This window comes from Ahaetulla prasina, chromosome 3 (genome assembly GCF_028640845.1).
Source record: "Ahaetulla prasina isolate Xishuangbanna chromosome 3, ASM2864084v1, whole genome shotgun sequence".
In the NCBI taxonomy this organism is placed as follows: Eukaryota; Metazoa; Chordata; class Lepidosauria; order Squamata; family Colubridae; genus Ahaetulla; species Ahaetulla prasina.
The window spans coordinates 213,655,283-213,671,610 of NC_080541.1; the positions used below are offsets into that span (position 1 = coordinate 213,655,283).

At 44.8% G+C, this 16,328-nt stretch overlaps 1 protein-coding gene across 2 annotated transcripts; it reads right to left on the minus strand.

The window, feature by feature from the left end:
• Window positions 1–947: 947 nt before the first annotated feature.
• Window positions 948–15,812, minus strand: LOC131194132 (cathepsin Z-like). Of its 2 annotated transcripts, XM_058174787.1 has the most exons (7): window positions 15,311–15,343; window positions 12,539–12,609; window positions 11,574–11,737; window positions 8,858–9,037; window positions 5,718–5,868; window positions 3,760–3,922; window positions 948–1,665 (listed from the first exon to the last, which is right to left on the minus strand). In XM_058174787.1, exons 1-7 carry the CDS (start codon window positions 15,326–15,328, stop codon window positions 1,552–1,554), a joined length of 861 nt encoding a protein of 286 aa, XP_058030770.1. In that variant the 5' UTR covers window positions 15,329–15,343; the 3' UTR covers window positions 948–1,551. The 2 variants fall into 2 exon arrangements, with proteins under 2 accessions (XP_058030770.1, XP_058030769.1); XM_058174786.1 differs by lacking the exons at window positions 12,539–12,609; window positions 15,311–15,343 and adding an exon at window positions 15,493–15,812.
• Window positions 15,813–16,328: the final 516 nt, after the last annotated feature.

Here is a 16,328-nt window from a genome sequence, read left to right on the forward strand (position 1 = left end):
ACCTAACTCAGGGAAAGCAAAACTAACTCAGGGAAAGTTAGGGACCTAATTCAGGGAAAGCAAAACTATGCATAACTATGCATCTAACTCAGGGAATGTTCAGCGGAATAGAAACCTAATTCAGGGAAAACAAAACTATGGGTACTATTAATCATGTCTGTCATGTAGCACTGAAAAAAGTCAAGTCAAGTTCTCCCGGCTGTGAGGCCTAAGAAAACCTGAACCAATGATATATCCATATGTCCTCTGTTTTTATTTTTTAAGATGGGTAAATGATATATCCATAGCTGGGTGTGGAATTCTGGGAGTTAAAGTCCACACATCTTAAAGTTGCCAAGGTTGAGAAACACTGCTTTAATGTCAACTTTCTTCTTTTACAACAGCTCTTGTAAATACAGTTCCATTTTTCTTAACTTTGCTAGAAAACTAATATAAAGGTAGGCACTAGAAAGTTGTGGACACTATAATTATGGGCATATAATAGGAAAGAGGGGGAAAGTGTTCATTAAGAGAAAGTCAATATAAATCCCACCCTTTTGGCTCCACTCTTTAATTTGCCAACTCCATCCCCTAGAATTAGAGGCATCAATTTAAAGGTGATTCAGCTGTTTTGAGTGTTTAAAACACTCAACCCAGAGTCAAATGTAACCTCATTTTGCCAAAACATAGATGACAGCTCATGAATACTTTCAAGAAGAAAGCAAACTTTCTATCATTTATTTGCTGTGTACCCAATGAACAGATGTCCATTTGGGAGTAGATATTGGTAACCTAGCAGTTAAAATGCTAGACTTGTCAAATCAGAAGGTTGCCAGTTCAAGACCCAAGCACGGCATGATAGATTGGAATGGAATGGAATGGAATGGAATGGAATGGAAGTAGAGTAGAGTAGAGTAGAGTAGAGTAGAGTAGAGTAGAGTAGAGTAGAGTAGAGTAGAGTAGAGTAGAGTAGAGTAGAGTAGAGTAGAGTAGAGTAGAGTAGAGTAGAATAGAATAGAATAGAATAACAGGGTTGGAAGGGACCTTGGAGGTCTTCTAGTCCAACCCCCTGCTTAGGCAGGAAACCCTATACCACTTCAGACAAATGGTTATCCAATATCTTCTTAAAAACTTCCAGTGTTGGAGCATTCACAACTTCTGGAGGCAAGTTGTTCCATGTGGGATGAGCTTCCATTTCTTGGCCCAGCTCCTACCCACCTAGCAGTTCGAAAGCATGCAAGTGCAAGTAGATAAAGAGTGGAAAAGTAACAGCACTCCGTGCATCTTGGTGTATAGCCATTCTGGCCACATGACCACAGAAAATGTCTCTGGATCACACTGGTTCCCACAGTGGAAACAGAAACAAGCGCCTCTCCCTAGAGTCTGACAACAATTGGACAGGAGTTTATCTTTATTCATCAATAAAAAGAAAAATTGAATTATGGTGATATTCCATCAGCAAATGCTACTGAATAGCACTGCCCCTTTCTTAAGAAGAGTGCATTTTGCAGGATATTTTCTTTTATATCAAAGTCTCCAAAAGCACCAGTCAAAGAAAGCGCAGAGGCAAATTCAAAGGAGTATGGGGTCTCCATAAGCACACTCCTCTTCCAAAGCCAAGTTGTAGTATTTTCCTTTTCCGTCTTTATAGGCACTGGTCACGATCCGAAGCCAGCCACGTTCTCCCTGAAAGACATTAAGTTGCACCCATTCATGGAAGAGCATTATTTATTTATTTTTATTTATTTAATCATATTTGTATTACAACTATCTCCCAAAGGACTCAGGGCGGTGAACAGGCACTTAAAAACACATAAATACAAAGTAAAAACAATTAAAAAACTTATTCTAAAAGCCAAATATTTAAAAATATAAAAATAAAACCCACTTTAAAACCCATAAATTTAAAATCTAACTCAGTCCTGCGCAAGTAAATAAGTGTGTTTTAAGCTCGCGGCGGAAGGTCCGAAGGTCCGGAAGCTGACGAAGTCCTGGGGGTAGTTCGTTCCAGAGGGTGGGAGCCCCCACAGAGAAGGCCCTTCCCCCTTAAAGAACATTAAGTTCTTGTGTTAAGGTGGCACCCCAAAAATATTTCAAATCATGAGCTGTGCGTGAGATAAAACAGAGCAGTTGGGTATAAGGTATAAAATTACATCTAATCAAGAAGTAACTTTTCCTAAACCGCAATAATGGAATAACATAACCACAACTGGGACCAGAATTTCTGCTGTTAAGTGAGTCACTCTGATTTTACAACCTTTTTGCCACAAGTCTATTAAGCCAATCACTGTAGTTGTTAAGTGAATTGTGCAGTCATTAAGGGAATCCAGTTTCCCCTATTGACCCTGCTTGTCAGAAGCCATCTGAGAAGGTCACAGGATTATTTGACCCAGAAACTGCAACCATTGTAAATAAATGCTGGTTGCCCAGCGCCTAAATGTTCATCACATGACCATGGGGGATGCTACGATGGCCATAAGTGTGAAAATTGGGGTCGTAATATTAGTGCCATTGTAACTTTGAATGTATAGTTGTAAGTTGAGGATTATCCATAAAGATTTAACTACTGTATTTTTTGGAGTATAAGACGCACCTTAGTTTTTGGGGAGGAAAATAAGAAACAAGCTGATTGGCGGGTGGATTGGCCTCCTGGAATACCCCCAATCAGCTGTTCCCAGAGGTGAATTTTAGCAACAGGTTTCTTGGTTGTGAGCTCTGTGCCTTGCTTTTTTTGGGCTTTTTTTTCCTGCCTCTGAAACTCCTTTTCAGAAAAAACTTTTTTCTGCCTCTGAAAGCCTCCAAAATAGAACTTCAGAAAAAAAAAGCCTCTGAAGCTCTGTTTGGGAGCTTCTTTTCTGAAGCTCCGTTTGGGGCTTTTTTTCTAAGCTCCGTTTCTAATGCTTTTTTCAGCCTCTGAAACCTCTGTTTTAGAAGCTGGGCGGGGCTACATTTGGAGTATAAGACGCATCCAGATTTTCACCCACTTTTTTTGGGGGAAAAGGTGCCTTTTATACTCCGAAAAATACGGTAAACCCTGCCGCAATGGTGGGTTGCTACTGGTTTGCCCTGGATCAGGTGAACTGATAGCGGTGGCGGGAGGCTCTGCCGACTTACCCAGACACTTCTCTGCATGCGCAGAAGTGTTGCGCATGTGCACCCATGAGCGAACCAGTAGCAACAAGTTTTGTAACCCGCCCTGCCCTGTCCCTATGTAACTTGTTAGTACATTTCACAGCTGGAACACCTATTGTTGTTGTTGTTAGTTGCGAAGTCGTGTCCGACCCATCGCGACCCCATGGACAATGTTCCTCCAGGCCTTCCTGTCCTCTACCATCCTCTGGAGTCCATTTAAGCTCACGCCAATTGCTTCAGTGACTCTATCCAGCCACCTCGTTCTCTGTCGTCCCATTCTTCTTTTGCCCTCAATCTTTCCCAGCATTAGGCTCTTCTCTAGTGAATCCTTCCTTCTCATTTGGTGGCCAGAGTATTTGAGTTTCATCTTCAGGATCTGGCCTTCTAAAGACCAGTCAGGGTTGATCTCCTCTAGGACTGACTGGCTTGATCGCCTTGCAGTCCAAGGGACTCGCAGGAGTCTTCTCAGGCACCAGAGTTCAAAGACCTCGATTCTTTGGCGCTCAGCCTTTCTTATGGTCCAACCTTCACAGTCATACATTGCAACTGGGAAAACCTATAACCTGCCATAACAAGCAGGGAACTTTACCCACCCAGCTAAATCCTTAAAAAGCAGTAATATAGATTGATGTATCCTGTCTTCCTTACCCAGGGATCTCCCCAAGAGTTCCGGACAATCCAATACTCTGTTCCATTTTCAATCCCCCAACCAGCAACAGAGACAATATGGTTTATTATAGGCAAGATACTGAATTCTTCATACAGGCCTCCAGTGTATGCATCCAGTTTGGAAGTGGCCATGATCCCACAACTGCGTAAAAACAAAAAGCAAGAAATAAAACCTTCAGGATGAAAACTACTCAAATGAGCAGCTTTAGACAACATCATGAAGACAAAGACCATTCTCTAACCGCAAAGCCTGATTTTGGTCAGATTTAGTGAGAGGCGGTATAGTGCAGCTACTCGGGTGTCAGGTTACTTTAAGATTTAAGTCCATCGTTAGCCATGGGAACTAAGACCTGGATCTTTGCAAGAAGGGGAAAAAATAGACTCGAAGAAGTTGGGTTTCTCACTAGAGAACAATATGGACCTGACCTGGCAGTTTTCTTGACAACAACACAAAAAAGGTTTCTTCTACAATGGTTTTATTCTTTGCAACTTGTTGGGATATTTGAAAGAAAATACATAAAAAGCAGGGGTGAAATCCTACCGGTGTGGGCCGGTTCGGGCAAACCGCTAGGGATTTAGAGCATCAGTTCGCCGAACTGGTAGTAATTACACCTCCTTGGCCCCACCCCCATGCCTGGCGGGTCACCGCTCACCTATTCCAGCCGCTCGATATTTCACAGAATTCAGTGTAAATGCCGCAGAGAGAATGCTAACTTTTCTCCCTCCATTCAGAACGGAACTGCTGCAGCCTTTCCCTTTAAGCCTGTCCCAAGAGGGAGGGGGACGTGGGACAGGGGAGCAGCTGGAATGGAGCCGATTTTTGTGAAAGGCAGGAAAATGGGGAAGGGGATTTTCCTGCCTGTCATCCATTCCTCAGTCTCAGCACAGACTGAGGAAAGGATGGTAGGCAGGAATATCCCCCTACCTGTTTTCCTGCCATTTGTGACAAGGAGTGGCTGGGAGGGGAGGGGCCAGTGAGGAGCCCCTGGATGTGAGTGATGGTGAATTGGCCACGCCCACCCAGTCACATGACTTCATTATGCCCACAGAACCTGTAGGGGAATTTTTTTAATTTCACCCCGATAAAAAGATTCCCTCTATTAGCAGGATAACTCTTGAAAAACTGGCCAAAACAGGACCATGTTCAGTGTGATTCACCTTAGGCAGAAAGTCAGCTGGGGTGACTTTGGGTCAGCCCCTCTCTCTCAACCCCAGAGAGCAGGCAATGGCAAACCACTTCTGAAATCTTGCCAAGAAAACTGCAGGGACTAATCCAGGCAGTCTCCAGCAATTAACACTTATCCAAAGGCATCCCACACAAAAAATTATAACCGATCAACTGAAATAATCAATTAAGTGCAGGCTTCTGTGCCTAGTTCGGTGTTTTTCAACCTTGAAGTTTAAGATGTGTGGACTTCAACTCCCAGAGTTCCCCAACCATCCTACCTTAAACTTGTGAAGGTTTAAGGTTTAAGGAAACACTGACCTTGAGGCTTAGCATAAAACAGCGATGGCGAACTTATGGCACGCGGGCCACAGTGGCACGTGGAACCATATCTGTGGGCACATGAGTGTTACCCTAGCTCAGCTCCAGCACACATGCGCGTGCCGACCAACTGATTTTCGGGCCTTCTAGGCCCACCGGAAGTCGGGAAATGGGCCATTTCCGGCCTCCGGAGAGCCTCCAGGGGGTGGGGAAGGCCGTTTTTGCCCTCCCCAGGCGCCAAGCCAAGTCAACCTGTAACCTTTTTGCCATCGAGTGCCAAAAGCGGGGGGAGCGCCAGGGGGTTGCATGTGCATGCACGGGGGGGGCAGGGGCAGGGAACAGGGGGGCATTGAATTATGGGTATAGGCACGCACGCAAGCGACCCCCTCACTTTTGGCACGCGACGGCAAAACTGTTAGCCATCGCTGGCATAAAGCTTTCATTGCGATACCTGATGGGTCCATTTACATAGATTTCTGCCATCATTTTCTCTCGACCGCTGAGAGTTCCATAATCTCCCACTTTCCAGAGGGTGTAATTCTTTATCACGTGGCATTCCCCAAAGGTGGTGCATGTTCCACATTGATTAAATTTCTTGCACTCTATGAAAACCAAAAAGAATTTTGGCATCAGAAAATTGCCTTTCTCCCCCAAAGATGAGAACAATGAAATGCTGTCCTGCTTCTTGTATCTGAGGTCGTGATTTTTCATCCAGGAATCACCTCCTACTTGGCTTCAAAAGGAATTAGCCCCCCACCCCCACCCCCACCCCCATTTAAAGTGGCAATTATAAGTATAGCAAATAAATAGTTTCATGTAAAAAGCTAAAAACTGATGAAGGCCAGTTTGGTGCAGTGGTCAAGGCATTAGACTAGAAACTGGGAGATCTTCAGTTCTAGTCCTGCTTTAGGCACAAAGTCATCTGGGTGTCGTCTCTCTCTCAACCCTAGGAAGAAGGCTGCAATGGCAAACCACTTCAATATTCTAGAAAATGGCAGGGACTTATTCAAGTAGTTCTCAGGACATATATTTAAATCTATCTGTCTGTCTGTCTGTCTGTCTGTCTGTGATTAGAGTGCAGCATTGCAGGCTCTACTGCTGATTGCCGGCTGCCAGCTGACTGCAATTTAGCAGTTCAAATCTCACTGGTTGAAGGTTGACTCAGCCTCCCATCCTTCCGAGGTGGGTAAAATGAGGACCCAAATTGTTTGGGGGCAATATGCTGACTCTGTAAACTGCTTAGAGAGGGCTGTAAAACACTGTGAAGCGGTATATAAGTTTAAGTGCTATTGCTATTACTATTGCTATCTGTCTGTTTGTTTGTCTATCTATATCAGCGATTCTCAACCTGTGGGTCGGGACCCCGTTGGGGGTCGAATGACGATTTGCCAGGGGTCGCCTAAGACCATCGAAAATATGGGAAGTATACTTGCGAGTTGAAGAATCGCGCTCCAATGGTTGACTCCACAAGACAGCTGCAGGCTCTTCAAATAGCTAGCCGAATTCGGCTTCAGGCGCGATGAATTAAAAAAGAGAGAAATCTTTGCTCTGATGTCTCCCTCTCAAGCCAGCTGCAATCACACCCAATCGCTAGCCTAATCTGGCTTCAGGCGCGATAAACTTAATAGGGGAGGAGTCTCCGCTTTAATGCCTCCGTCCTCAAGGCAATCGCAAGCAGTTCAGATCGCTAGCCAATACGGCTTCAGGTGCGATAAATTCAAAACGAAAATAATTTTATGGTTGGGGTAGCCATATTGTGGGGAATTGTATTAAAGGGGTCACCACATTGTGGGGAACTGTATTAAAGGGGTCGCAGCACTATAAAGGTTGAGAACCACTGATCTATATCATCTATCTATCATCTCTGAATAAAAGGGATTAACGATATATATAAATTTATACATACATACATACATACATACATACATACATACATACATATATATATTAAAGAGTCATAAAAACATATATATATATCTTTTTATGACCCTTCAATCCCTTTTACTTGGTGTGGAGTCAGGGTGACCAAATTGAGCTGAATGTTTCCTGGCCAGATGCCCTTCCTGACACCTATGTGGAGTTCACAGCAGATATCTTTTCTTTAAATATATATTTATATATATATGTATAGCTATGAGAGCCCTATCTGAATAAAACAAGAAGATATCATCTTCTTAAATACTCTATGGAAATGATCTCTATATACCTGCACCAGATGTTTTTGACTCCCAAGAGGCCCTAGCCTGGAAATTTGTCTAAAATTTCTAGATGTTATCCCGAGTCCTTTTTTTTTTGTTTTTTGTTAGATGTATATCCTATTTTGTGTATCCCAAGGCAGTAGGCCAAATGTCTGCAACCTTAAACACTCAAAGAGCCATTTGGACCTGTTTCCCACAGAAAAGAAAACACCAGTCGCCACAAAACCCTTCCCGTGCCTGACTATTTCTTGAGCGGCCACAAAACTAGCGTATAGTATATTATAGTATATTATAGTATATTGAATTAAACATTATGTTTTCTTCTGAAACTTTTCTTTTCTTGGATTTATCCATGGTTGGTCTACTGGGGGTTGAAAAGCCCAATAAATATAATTCAATCGCTGTATGTTAAAAATATTTTTAAAAGACAATACGCAGGAAAGATATTTAATTGAATGGAAAAAATGGATTGATTATTTACAAAACAGATATCAGATTAAGAAATATCAGATTGCCTTTGAATAATTAGGAAGTATTATTTTATGTAATGGGGAGGGGGTTGGGAGATGAAAAGATTTGGATGAGATTAATTGGATTAGAAGGGAAAATTTTACTCTATGTTTGGTTTATGTATAACAATACCTTGTGATTGACCCGGGAAGCTGGGGGGGGGGAAGGGAAGGGGGTTTTCTGGGAGGGAGGGGGGAAAAGGGGGGGAAAATGTTTTTGTTTCTTAAAACTTTTTCAATAATAAAAAAAAAAGCCCAATAAATTGTGTGCCGACAGGTATCACACATTGGCAGTTGTGACACATATTTTGAGTGACAGGGAGCCACAGCAGAGGGGTGAAAGAGCCACATGCGGCTCCAGAGCCACAGGTTGCTGACCCCAGCACTAGGCATACCCAATACTCCTACCTTCTATACTCTCAACAACAACCACCCCTTTAGATGGGTTGGGCTGAGAGTGACTGGCTTAAATTCACCCAGCTGCTTCCAGGTCTAAGGGAAGACTAGCACTCAGGGTGTCCTGGTTTCTAATCTAGCACCTTAATCTCTACATCAAACTGGTGGAAGAAAGCTATTCCACAGACACCTCCAAGAGTATCATGACCGATCATGACTCAGAAAGTTTGGTAGCTATGATACATCTAAAAAACGTGGAGACCTCTGGTATCATATAAGCCTCCCCTATTGTTTCTAACCACCTTGCAATGGAGGGCTACATCAGAGCTTCTATGGGTGGGATGGAGATGAAGGCCCCTTGGAGCTGAATCCTATCTGCAGAACTTCACATGAACACATGGAGATCCAAGGATGGAGACGCAGGGGTAAGCATATTTTCAAAGTTGCAAGGGGGAAGGGTTAAGGTCAGGGCTGCCCCATTCTCTCACTTTGATCTTTTGCCTGGTAGTTGTTGCAGGTCTCATCAGGGATGCCATGCTGGTGAGCATACGCCCATACGCCTACGTGGTCTCCACCGTGACAGGTCCCTGCCTGGGCGCAGTCAATGACATTCTGAACGGAGAGATAAGCAGAAGGCCAGGCGCCTTTCTTCTTGATGTTGATGCGATCTGAGAGAAAAGGAGCAGATGGTTGGTGAATGAGATGAGTTGGGGCCTTCAGCATTCTGGACTTTGAGGGGTGCTTTCTTCTGGGGGAAAAGTCAGCAGCCAGCCTTTGGGGGTACGGGGCCCATTTTGACTTTGAAACTATGTCCGGGTGGACTTACAAGATAATGATCCCAGTGACATCCTCCCATGGAGTATCCAGATCATGGTTGTCCCAAAGGTGCTTTTTCAAGAGGCAACTAGGCTTTCTTGGTTTTTTTCTTTGGGATGACTGGAAATCTCTACAGACTTTTAGCTATACAATTTGGGATGAACAGCCTTTGAATGGTGTGGGAGTAGGATTTCCAGAGAAAAAATGCAGACAACGGGAACTAGGAGCACTACTCAGTACTAATCTGAGGACACAGATAAACCTCCAAGTGCTTCAACCACCCTCTAAAATAGGGGTATCAAACTTGCGGTCCATGGGCCAGATGCGTCACTTGCTGGCCATGCCCGGCCCCATTTTAGCAAAGGGGGGAAAAAGTCACAATACGTCACGTGATGACAATGTAACAGTGCGAGTTTGACACCCCTGCTCTAAAAAGGATGCAGATTTGCCAGCTGTCTGCAAGGAATATAAATCCTTCCATTCCCCACTACCCTGTCAGAGCTGAAGAAGCTTCTTGGATTGAGAAGTGAAACGTCTTCAAAGAAAGTCCAGTTGCCTCCTGAAAAAGCACCTTGGGGACAACCATGACCTGGATGACTGAGCATGTCATAAAATTGGGTCAGTCACTGATGACCCGCTTGCCAACTGGCATGAGTTACAACCATAATTCTTGTCTCAATTATGACTTTATCCTTAAGTTGAGGACTACTTGTATCTTGAGCACCTTGCCCATTCTGGGCTGGGGGACGACAGATGTACCAAGTTCACTTTTGCACAATTTCACAGCAACGGACTTGCTCCGAATTCTTGAAGCCCACTCATTGGGAGAGCTCCCTAGTGGAGGAAAGTTGCTTTGCAATAGGTCAGTTGCTTTGCTTTCCTTTGTCGTGGAATTAAAAGCATATTGGAAAACAAGTGGAATCCTGTGGGGCAAACAACTGTCTGTGGTTATCAGGGGAGCTGGCCACAGAGCAGAGGTGGTATTCAGCTGGTTCAGACCAGTTCGCCCGAACCGGTAGCAGAAATCGCAGGTGGGCCCGCCCACCCGCCCTGGGTCTATGCCATCCTATTTAGGCACGTTTTTAAGGCCGGGCGCAAGCGTTTGTGCAGGCAAAGCACATGCACAGAAGGCCAGGCATGCACATGAACCAGGCACGCAGGTGAACCAGTAGTAACATAATCTGAAACCCACCACTGCCACAAACCCAATACTGCATATCACTGTTCCTAGTCCATAACGGGCACCGATAAACCCCATCCCAGATTACATCTGTTACCTTTGAATCAAACAGAATTCACCTCTTCAGGCTAGGCCTGGGGAAAGGTTATAGAAGTGGGAGAGCTGGTGGAAATTGGGGGCAGGCTTAAGGGCAGGTGTAGGAGAAGGAATGGCAGAAAAGGGAGTGGAATCAAAAGAGGTATCGGTTTAGAATTGCTACATACTCATAAACAGACCAAGTCCAACACCTCTTCAACTTCATTGACCTTTATCTTACACCAACATAGTGCTATTAGTTGAATAGATTCTTGTACATAGGCATGTTGAGTAATACATTAGTTTAATTGGAACTTCACATGTGGTTTTGTTCTTTCACTTTGACAAAAGTCAAGCTCAAACTGCCCAAGGAGCTGCGGATTCAGTTCTACAGAGGAATTATTGAGTCTGTCATTTGCACCTCTATAACTGTCTGGTTCGGTTCTGCAACCCAACAAGAAAGACACAGACTTCAGAGGATAATTAGAACTGCAGAAAAAATAATTGCTACCAACCTGCCTTCCATTGAGGACTTGTATACTGCACGAATCAAGAAGAGGGCCGTGAAAATATTTACAGATCCCTCACATCCAGGACATAAACTGTTTCAACTCCTACCCTCAAAACGACGCTATAGAGCACTGCACACCAGAACAACTAGACACAAGAACAGTTTTTTCCCGAAGGCCATCACTCTGCTAAGCAAATAATTCCCTCAACACTGTCAAACTATTTACTGAATCTGCACTACTATTAATCTTCTCATCGTTCCCATCACCAATCTCTTTCCACTTATGACTGTATGACTGTAACTTTGTTGCTGGCAATCCTTATGATTTATATTGATATATTGACCATCATTTGTATTGTAAATGTTGTACCTTGATGAACGTATCTTTTCTTTTATGTACACTGAGAGCATATGCACCAAGACAAATTCCTTGTGTGTCCAATCACACTTGGCCAATAAAAATTCTATTCTATTCTAAAAAAGTCAACTTGGGAGCCCACCCACAGAGAAACCCACAACTGATTAAGGTTCAACTATAATAGACAGGAAGGGAGCCTCCATATTCAGGCACAGTTTATCTTTATAAAAGAGGAGACAAGCACAGCATAAGACAACCATCTACCTGCTAGAGCACTGGTGCTGCCGTGAGCCCAGCAGGATCCACAGTATTGGGGAATGTGCTGGTTTCGAGTGGCGCTCGCATAATTGACTCCGTCTCTGCTTCTCCAATCCCAGCTCTTGGGCAGATTTGAGATATCCAAATATTCATGAGGACGAGGATAGGTTCTGTTAAGAGGAAAGATGAGAATGTCAGAAGGAAGAACCAACTGATACTTTTTTTCCATTGGGGAGGCGGGCAAAGGGGAATAACGCGTTTTACCATTGCTGGAAATTTTTACTCATTTTTCCACTTAGCTAGCCATTGTGTTTAAGCTTCTCGTGATTCTATTATCTTCCAGACATTGCAAAGTAATAACAAAAGTTACAAAATGTATGGGGAAGTTACTCAAAAGAGAAAAGTATCAAAGACTAAGATGTGATACAAAAAAAGTGTGTGTTTTGTGGAAAAGCCAAAAGCAAGCTCTGCGAGTCGAACAGGGCCAGCAGCAGGCAGAGACACGAAGCTCTGCTCACCCCATTTACTATCAATGAAATTATACTTTTATCATCATCACCATCTTATGATTGCACTTATGTCAGCTGTGATGGTGAGGACGCCTCAACCTTCAGGCACAAACGGAACAATTCTTTTTCAGACCTTTTGAAAGCCAGAATTTTCTGGCATCAACCAGGATCTTTACGAGGACCAGGCATGATAAGTGACTTAAATCAGGGGTCTCCAACCTTGGCAACTTTAAGACTTGCGGACTTCAACTCCCAGAATTCCTCAGCCAGCAAAGCAAAGCTGGCTGAGGAATTCTGAGAGTTGAAGTCCGCAAGTCTTAAAGTTGCCAAGGTTGGAGACCCCTGACTAAATGATAATGTTGGTAGTCAGTTTTGGGCCAGCTTCTTCTGAAAACTTCAGCATGAGGTCCAGGATCTCCCCAATGTTTATGCTGTAAGAAAATGCTCCCTTTGACCCCTTACCTGGAAGCAGCCCATGGATACTGGAACTTGTCTGTAGGGCAGGGGTGAAATCCAGCAGGTTCTGACAGGTTCTGGAGAACCAGTAGTGGAAATTTTGAGTAGTTTGGAGAACTGGCAAATACCACCTCTGGCTGGCCCCAGAATGGGGTGGGAATGGGGATTTTGCACTATCCTTCCCCTGCCACGCCCACCAAGCCACACCCACCAAGCTACACCATGCCCACCAAGCCACGCCCACAGAACTGGTAGTAAAAATATTTGGATTTCATCACTGCTGTAGGGCACTTTGGTTTAACAAGATCAGGCAGGCTATTTAATCCTGGTGGAAGAAAAGATACCCTGGTTGTCCAAGAAAGCAAACAAATGGATCATAGAACAAATCAATTTAGGGTTCTCACTGCAGTAAGAAACGACAGACTCAAGCTATCATATCTTGAACACATTACGAACAACTGGCTCTTTTCAGAAGCCCACAACACTGGGAAAGATGGAAGGGAAGAGATGAGGACAACAACCACCAGCAGCAAAACAGATGGTGATCGCAGAGAAGATGCATTGTTGGAAGATCTGAAAGGCCAAGTTGGGCACAGATCATCCTGAAGAAGGTTCATCTATGTGGTCGCCAAGAGTTGACCCTGACTTGATAACACATAATCTTATCAAGTAGCAGATAAGGAGGAATGCCTGACTTTGTTTACTGTGAGTCACAATCTTATGTCCTAAAGAGAAAAAGAATGGCAGTCAGAGAGGTCAATAGATAATGAAAAGGGGAAAATGACTCCTATTCTCAGAAGAGGAGTGAGGGGGCTTACTTAAAGCAGACAGGCAGATTCCCTTCTCAATGATAAAAGAGGACAAATGTTAAATATCATATTTGGGGAACATCCATTATGTTGGATCCCTTGATATTTGACACGCATCCTATAGGAGGACTGCTTCTGATGTGCTGAGGCACACAAAATTAATTTATGAACCTAAGCATAAACACCCACACTGTTCTCTGAATATATTTAATGATGCTGATCATTACATGTGGACATCATATTCTACGGAGCTAAATAACTAGTCTATTCATTTGATCCTTCCCATCAAGGAAGCAGAGCAACAGAAATAGCTGCATGGGAGAATTTCCATGAGGAAATTCCAGGACTCAACTACTGACCACAGTTGGTGCTCTGACAACTAGGTTGTCAAGGGAAGTGGTCACTAGGTGAAACCACAGCTGTGCTTATGGCCTCTATTTGATGCATATCCAAGAACAGAAGAAGAGGAGAATACAAGGATTCTCCAAATCTTATTAATCCATGTATTGGCCTACAAATCATTGGACAGGCAAAATGGGAAGAATTGGCTTTCTCCTAGCCAGTTGACTTAGAAAAGAGAAAGAAGATATAATTATGGATTAAGGAGTCTCTCACATAGTCAAATCTGTAGAAAAGAGTAAATCCAGGCTAGAGATCATCCGGGGGCCAAGCCATAATGCCAGAATTCCACAAAAAGAGAAATATCAAAATACTATATATATACTGTATGTTTCAGAGGTCAAGAAGACAATGGAAATGTTCAGAGTGGGGTTTGAGACACCTTGACAAAAGAGCATGCAAAGTACAGAGATGGCCTGGTTTCCAACAGTCTGAGTCAGGAGTCTCCAACCTTGGCAACTTGAAGACTTGTGGACTTCAACTCCCAGAGTTCCTCAGCCAGGTTTGCTCAGCTTAGCTTTGCTGGCCGAGGAACTCTGGGAGTTGAAGTCCACAAATCTTCAAGTTGCCAAGGTTTGGATACCCCTGTGTTAAACTCTTCCCCACCCCCCACTCCATCCCCATCCCCATTCAATCGAGCTTAGCGTGACGTGCGAATGCCTCGCTTAACCCGGTTAACCCTAACCCTAACCCATACCACATTGCTGACATCAATACAATTGAACGTGTCCAGAAATATTTTACAAGAAGTGTTCTCCACTCTTCTGAATACAACAAAATACCTTATGCCACCAGACTTGAAATCCTGGGTTTAGAAAATTTAAAACTACGCCGCCTTCGACATGACCTGAGTTTAACTCATAGAATCATCTATTACAATGTCCTTCCTGTCGAAGACTACTTCAGCTTCAATTGCAACAATACACGAGCACACAATAGATTTAAGCTTAATTTTAACTGCTCCAATCTTGATTGCAGAAAATATGACTTCAGTAACAGAGTTGTTAATACTTGGAATACACTACCTGACTCTGTGGTCTCTTCCCAAAATCCCCAAAGCTTTAACCAAAAACTGTCTACTATTGACCTCACCCCATTCCTAAGAGGTCTGTAAGGGGCGTGCATAAGAGCACAAGCGTGCCTACCGTTCCTGTTCTACTGTTTCCTTTCCTTATATCTAGTTGGGAGGTGGGGATCTCTATCTCATCTCCATCATTTGCAGCCGAAAGCTGGGGAAAACAGCGAGCTGCCCATGTGGTCAGCCGGGGAGCTGCAGCAACTCCGCGGTAGTTCCTCCGGAGAGACAGAAGCCTGACCCGGCACCAGAGACTCTCCCTCGGGATCCAACCCTCCAGCATCCTCCCTGTAGGGGAGGGTTACTCCTTCTCTCCGCGCTTTATTATTCATACTTTTATTATTCATACTTTTATACCGCCCTATCTCCCTAGGGACTCAGGGCGGTTTACAGCCATATAAAAAACATATATATATACAAGGTAAAACATTAATTTAAAAAACTTATTACATAGGCCGAATATTTAAAATAGAGATATAAATAATATCCCCTTACACCGCCTCCCCATCCCATTTGCGCCCTTTTGCCCGATGTTGACCAGATCCCAATGCCCGGACATCGCCCCGCTCCCGGCACCGGCTACATTCTGGGGGATGCCCGCAGCCGCAGCGCCGCCCAACCCCGCGCTCTTGCAACCGGGGGAGGGGGGCGACGGGATGGCGACTCGGCTGCCTTACCGGAGGCCGGCGAGCTTGCGCGGCAAGGGCTTGTGACAGCTCTGCCCTTCCTGGAAGTGGAGAGCAGAGGCGGCGGCGAGAGAGGCGCAGGCGCCCAGCAGCGAGAGCAGCAGCAGCCGCAGGGCGAGGATCGGCGGCAGGCAAAGTGCCGGCATGGTGGCCTCTTGGCGACGCTTCACCCCGGCCGATTTCCCACAGCCGGCCGCTGCTTTATAAGCGAAGACCCGGGACCGGGCGGGGATGACAGCGGCGCGCCCGCGCGCGCACGCACACACACACACGTGGACGCGGGCTGAAGCTCACCCACGCGCGGCTGCTCTCTGGATTCCCTCCCCACCCTCACCCCACGCGCGGCTCACTTGCACCGCGGAAAAGCAGAACCTGGGAAAGGGATCCCCCAGCGTCCCCGGCCTGCGCTAGCGTGGCCCGCCTTGGGTCGGGAGATCACCGGTTTTGGGGTGTGTGGGTGTGGATCTGTGTCGTTCCAGAAAAGTCCTTGGGGAGGCTGAGCTGGGCGCCTTCCGAGCTAGGAGATCAGAGAAATGGTTGGGGAAAGGGGATCTGCTGGCTCTTTAGGAGAGAACAGAAAATCCCTACAACAGGATCACTCCTCCGATCCAGCATGATTGCTGTGGGTCGAGGTCCCCGACAGTTTTTTTGAAGGTGGTCTCCAAATCCGGACAAGAAGGCGCCTAGTTGCCTCTTTTCCTTGATTCTGCCCAAGAGATATTTATTGGATCTTTGGAGGAACGTGAGAGAATCTTCATCATCCTTAGCAGGTAGTCCTCTGACTTGCAACCCTTCATTTAGTGACAGTTCAAAAAGTTAAAACGGCA